At 46.5% G+C, this 5,545-nt stretch overlaps 1 protein-coding gene across 1 annotated transcript; it reads right to left on the bottom strand.

Moving 5' to 3' along the window:
• Positions 1 to 1,975: 1,975 nt before the first annotated feature.
• Positions 1,976 to 5,061, bottom strand: LOC119347194 (sulfite exporter TauE/SafE family protein 3-like). The gene is made up of 6 exons (XM_037616095.1): positions 4,618 to 5,061; positions 3,628 to 3,828; positions 3,473 to 3,537; positions 3,369 to 3,399; positions 3,218 to 3,296; positions 1,976 to 3,117 (listed from the first exon to the last, which is right to left on the bottom strand). The coding sequence occupies exons 1-6, from the start codon at positions 4,772 to 4,774 to the stop codon at positions 3,057 to 3,059; spliced, it is 594 nt and encodes a 197-aa protein (XP_037471992.1). The 5' UTR covers positions 4,775 to 5,061; the 3' UTR covers positions 1,976 to 3,056.
• Between the last annotated feature and the right edge of the window lie 484 nt (positions 5,062 to 5,545).

Below are 5,545 nucleotides of genomic sequence, written 5' to 3'. Positions count from 1 at the left end.
CAGGCAGTGCGAGCGGAAGATAACCCGCTCGCCCTCCTCCGGCACCGGAGAGATCTCCCCTCTCGCGGCAAGGCGTACCCGCACTAATCTTTGCCGGGAAGCCGACGAGTCTTGCGGAGGAACTCGATGTGATCGTCGTGGACTTCTGAGCCATCCCAGGTGCCGGAATGCACCGAGGGAGGCGCAGCGGCAGAAGAAGAACTCATCGAGAGCGGATTGCCGCGGCGTTCGGCAAAGCTTGGACGCGCGGCGGTGCGAGGAAGAAGAAGAAGAAGAAGAAGAGCAAGGAGTAACGTGGAGAAGGGGCGCGCATGCTCCGCCGCGCCCCCTCCTCCCCCTACTTATAGCCTCATGGGCTGCGAAGCCGAGGGGGCGATCGTGGGATTTACTGCGCCCACGACCCCACGACCCCCACGTTTCCACAACCAAAGTTACTGCGCAGTAACTTCACGGGAATCCCAACCGTCCGCTTGGACCACAGCGGATCCGCTCGAGCGCCGAGGTGTGGTAGTGGCGGGCCCCGCCTACAGGCCTGTCCCTTCACGCACGTAGGCTGGCAGACTGGCCGGGCCGCGTATTGCCACATGACAGGCCCAGAACGGGCGACGGCCAGGAAGCTTAGCCTGCACGCTACTTGGATCCCGCCGCGACGTTCGAAATATTGCGCAAGTCAGAATTGGGCGAGTCCGACTCCTTCTAGTCGGCCCGGCAGAAGTAAAGCAAAATCCATGTCTCGGGCACCCGGAAAGAGAAACCGCTGAGGCTCCTCGGCCGATCGTCCGCAGTGCCTCATCAGCTTCGGGGACTACTGTCGGAGTAATGGGCCACGGGTAGGCTAACCCGAGTCCCAGAACCTTTCAAGACATCGGGGCAGGCTGCGCCCCTCAAGACCCCGGGACGAAGAGCCGCCTTCTGAGAAGTCGGCAGCAAGGCAACCAACTAGCCACTCGCGGACGAGCCCCAGGAACGACTTCAGGATAAGCCGACTCTTGACTGACGGCTTCTCGAGAAGCCGGCCTTGGGGAGTCGGCCCGCGACTCCAACAAAGCCCCTGTCCTCATCAAGAGGGATAGGGCAGGGGAGTGGCTATAGTGAAGCCTGCTCCTGCCCCTTTCTAGAGGCAGGCATGGCTACAGTACGCCGTACTCGCGGAGATCTTCGTGTGGTGTGGCACTGTTGCCATGCCAGCCCTGCCATCAGCGCCGGTGGACCGAATCCTACGCCCACGACGGCTTGTCCGTACGACCTTGGGGCAGCGGGTCCCACCAGCCAGCGGGACCCCAGAAGACGGCAAGTGCACCACCAATCGGACTCGTTGGGAGTCGGCCCCCGGGAGTCGACTAGCTCCTCCCCCGGGTCCCACGCGCCATCAATCAGATGTGACAGGGAATGGCAACAGTGATCGCCCGCCAGATGGCGGAGCTGTTCCCACGACCCCATGACCGAGCCCGCGTCATTAGAAGCACGGCTACAGTAATCTGCAGTCGGCAAGACCCGCCCGCGGCGGACGCGGCCTGTCGGCTCCGTACCGAGCCAGTCGGCGGGGCCCACCAGTCGGCGGGCCCCAGGAGTAGGCGGATAAGATGGCGGCCAGAGAGACTGACGGCTGGGCCCGCGCCCAGCCGGATTACCATTGTACCCCTGGGGGGTAGGCCTATATAAACCCCCAGGGCACCCATGTAAAGGGTTGGAATCCATTAGCACTAGACCAGACCATATAGGAAGGAGAGAGCTAGCCTTGCCTTCTCCTACCTTCAGGAAACAGCTCAAGGAGCAATCGTGTAAACACTTTGCCGTAGTGATCATGCGGAGACCCCGCAGAGCAGCAGTAGGGGTATTATCTCCCCGGAGAGCCCTGAAGCTGGGTAAGATTCGCCGGCGTGCATGTCTTCGCCTCATCCCGTTTTCAGGCACCGGCGACGTTCTACTCGCCCCCACCATGATAAGCCATCCTTTGGCATATGTCGCACCCAACCCCCGACATTTGCTTATGTTTGCTTTTATGGTAAGTAGGTGACAATGTTGAACTAGGACAAGATAACAAAGAAGTTGACTAGATCATCACAAAGGCATCTTACCTCTCCTTGATCACCTTGATCTAATATTTTGTGATGCATTGTCATGCTATTGTTTTATCAAACATGTATTATATTCTCGAATGATTTACTGGGCCATAAAAAGATAAAACTTTGACTGTCACCCTGATTTATCTAGAGTCACGGGTGGAGCACCCCATTGGATAAGGTGGGGCAGCCGCGCTACCTAATATTGTACCAAAAATTTATTATATATGTATGCATCGCTGGCTAGGTCGAGTTCCTACGTCTGATAGGGGAAGTGAAACGGTGAGGAAGCAGTCTTGTAGTCTGGGATGTTGGATCATCTTTCTGTTGGCTGAGCTGGGCAAGTGAAGGAGCTCACCCCACCTTAAATTATGTCCATCCTTTTCCATTGTCTTGAATATTATGAAACCATGTTATCTTGTTAGCTAAGGAATATTACCACTCTTTCTAAATTTTGCTATTGTTGAAATTTACAACTTACACGTGTGACAGATAAACTGTTTGTTAAGGTTGGTGCGAAGCACTTTAGCTTTATTGTAATTGCACTGGCATTGTGACACCATAAGGACCAATCCACATTTTTAAAATTTTGTGAGGGAAGTGTAAGCACTAAGTCTTGTATTGGCATGGCTTGGCAAACGATTTTGTGTATAAAACACGAGTTTTATTACATAATAATTAATAATGATAGCCACATGGCTAAATATAATAGACAAAAAGGGCATATTTGCTTGATTCCTATCTGGCGAGGATATACACAAAAGGGTATTTGGAATTTAATATCGGGTTCTGGTAGTATTCTCCAATTTTCAATATCTCATGTGTAGATTCAGGTTGCTTATTCATATTTAATAGATAAGGTAGGAAAAAACTAAGAATTAGAGCGTGGAGCCCAATGTCTTATATATAAAAACAAATGTACATTGACATAAAAAACATGAAGTAGACCAGAGAATTAGTTTATCACCTTGGTGACTTGAAGTGTAAGGAATGCTACCCAAACGGACGCCAGAAGGCCAAACTCCTTCCAGTAAATGTTCTTCCAAATGGATACCTACATATGGTTAAAAAAATGATACTTACATCATCAAGCGAGCTCTTGTGTTATACATATATAGTACTTGATATCTCTGCTAGGTAGGGGGGGAAATCACCGCTTCATCTGTGGGTTTTTTTTTGTGTCAGATGCAGGATCGGGTCCTGTAGGCGGTGGCGTATATCTAGTATCTTCATCTGGTAAATCAAGAAAATATGAAGAATTTTCTACATTTTGTTAATAATGATGAATAAGTGTATTGATCTTACTAGATTGCTCTAGTTGTTTTGCCTTTGCCTCCTGAAATGAGTAACATGTTAGCATCCTTAAAAGATAGGTACCGCAAAAAAAACGTACGAAAAATGTACCAAACCCTTCTTATCACCGTCTCTTTCTTCCATGCTTCAACACCCTTCAGAAAAGATTTAACCGAAGTAACTGTAATTTCAATTTAAAATGCATTATGAAGTCAGCTACTTGCTAGAAAGGGTAAAGTGTCATCGGCAGTTTGAAGAAAAGACTGAGAACCTAGAAAGAGGATGATCAAGAGGACCGTGACAAGCCAGTCGGGGAATATCACATTGCAAATAACTCCAATGCTAACCCCCATCATGAGCATGGGCTGTATGAGGAGGGCTAGATCATAGTCTATCATTGGCATGTCCAAAGTTGGGTGTTTCAGCTTGAGATTGCAATACACGGTTGAAACAGTAGCTCCCGTGATCATACCTGGGGAAGAGATTCTTAGAAATGGGGGATTTCTCCTCCTTTTTGAAAAATGAAACAATCACAAAATAACATCCTTGGACATGCTTCTTTGGTGATGGTTTTCATATTTTCACTTGTTATATTATTATGATAGATGTTAAGAGCAAATCCATGTTCAATTGATCAACGGAGTACATTTGAGCAAATCCATGCTTAACTGCTATACGATAATCTACCTGCTGGAGAGCAAGAGGTAACTTTGACCTTCTCAAGACTAATGATGTCATTTCAAATCAGGATCACACTTTATTGGTAAAATTCAAATTGTTTCACTTGACTTTGATTAAAAAAAATCTGAGCAGATGTTTCTACACTAAATATGGAGAACATACCAAGCCACATTACAAGCTACGACACCCAGCCGTAAATATGCCGACTTACTAGAAAGCGTGTAGTAAAAAAAATCAGAAGTTAACTTATGTATACAAATTTATATTATTAAGTGGAAATGTACCGTGAGATTTATCACGAAAAATGTTTTCATGGTACAAAATGCTATATACTAAGTATACAACAAGGAATGGTCAAACATATTAAAAATTGTGCATCTCTAAAATATCATCTATCTACGGAAGAAGATTACATCATCTATTTACGAATGGAGGTATATAATGTCACAATATGCAAAATACCACAATAATGACCATTATGTAGGGAGTCGTTGCAAACTGAATATAAAAATTAAGAACGACAATATTTCTTGAACAATGAGAAACAAGTTCTAGCACAATAAATGAATTGTATCCTCACATTTTGACATCGCTGCTGATGACTTCAGATCAAAGCCAATGATCAACGTTAGCATTGGAACGAAGATCCCGCCTCCGCCTACTCCACCAACGCTGCCAAATGCTGCCCCGAAGAATCCGATGAATGACCCTAACACAATTCGCCATCCAAATTTCATGGGCTACGTACAAACAAATGCACCAAATTAGGGAGCACCAAAATCCAACAGCGAAGCTAGAACATGTCGTGGGCGCTTTTTCGGCTGAAGTGGCTGCTCTAACCGAGGGCTTGAAGCTCGCTCTCTTGATTGGAGGTAGCTCTATCGTCGTGCATATGAATAATTTGATCGTTGTGGATGCTCTTAATCTCAACGTAGATCATGTAATGGTGATTGGCCCTATTGTAGAAGAGTGTCGGCGGTTATGTGGTGACTTCAGGAAGGTTCTTTTCTAACATTGTAAGAAAGAGCCAAGCATGGTCGCTCATATGATTGCTTAACAGGGACATATTGATCCATTGACCATGTTGTTGGACTCATCCCCTAGTTTGATCTCTCGTTTTCTCATGGATAATGTAAGTGTTATTTGAAATTAATAAGCTAGCCATAAAGACGTTTCCGTCAAAAAATAATACATCAAATTAGGGAGCACATATAGGTCAGGCACCAGAAAATCATTTTACTTTCGGTCGATTTTCTTTATCTTTCCGCCTTTGGATTATAAAAATCTAACGGCAAATGTTCTTCTTCTTCCACCGCAAAAAAAAAAGTTCTTCTTCTTCCCTTTTCGAAAAAAATGTTCTTCTTCCTTCCACCCCTTGCCGCTCCTCTGCATATCCCGATGAGGCTAAATTTCCTGTTTTGATCCTTTTTCCAAACATATTCGAGATCTGACCCTAGTTTGAAAAAAAATTGAGATCTGACTCTTTTGTTACCGCCAGGGACCATGAC

Source organism: Triticum dicoccoides, unplaced genomic scaffold (genome assembly GCF_002162155.2).
Source record: "Triticum dicoccoides isolate Atlit2015 ecotype Zavitan unplaced genomic scaffold, WEW_v2.0 scaffold6015, whole genome shotgun sequence".
NCBI lineage: Eukaryota > Viridiplantae > Streptophyta > Magnoliopsida > Poales > Poaceae > Triticum > Triticum dicoccoides.
The sequence above is the reverse complement of the archived record's forward strand: the minus strand, read 5'-3'. Positions and strand labels throughout refer to the sequence as shown.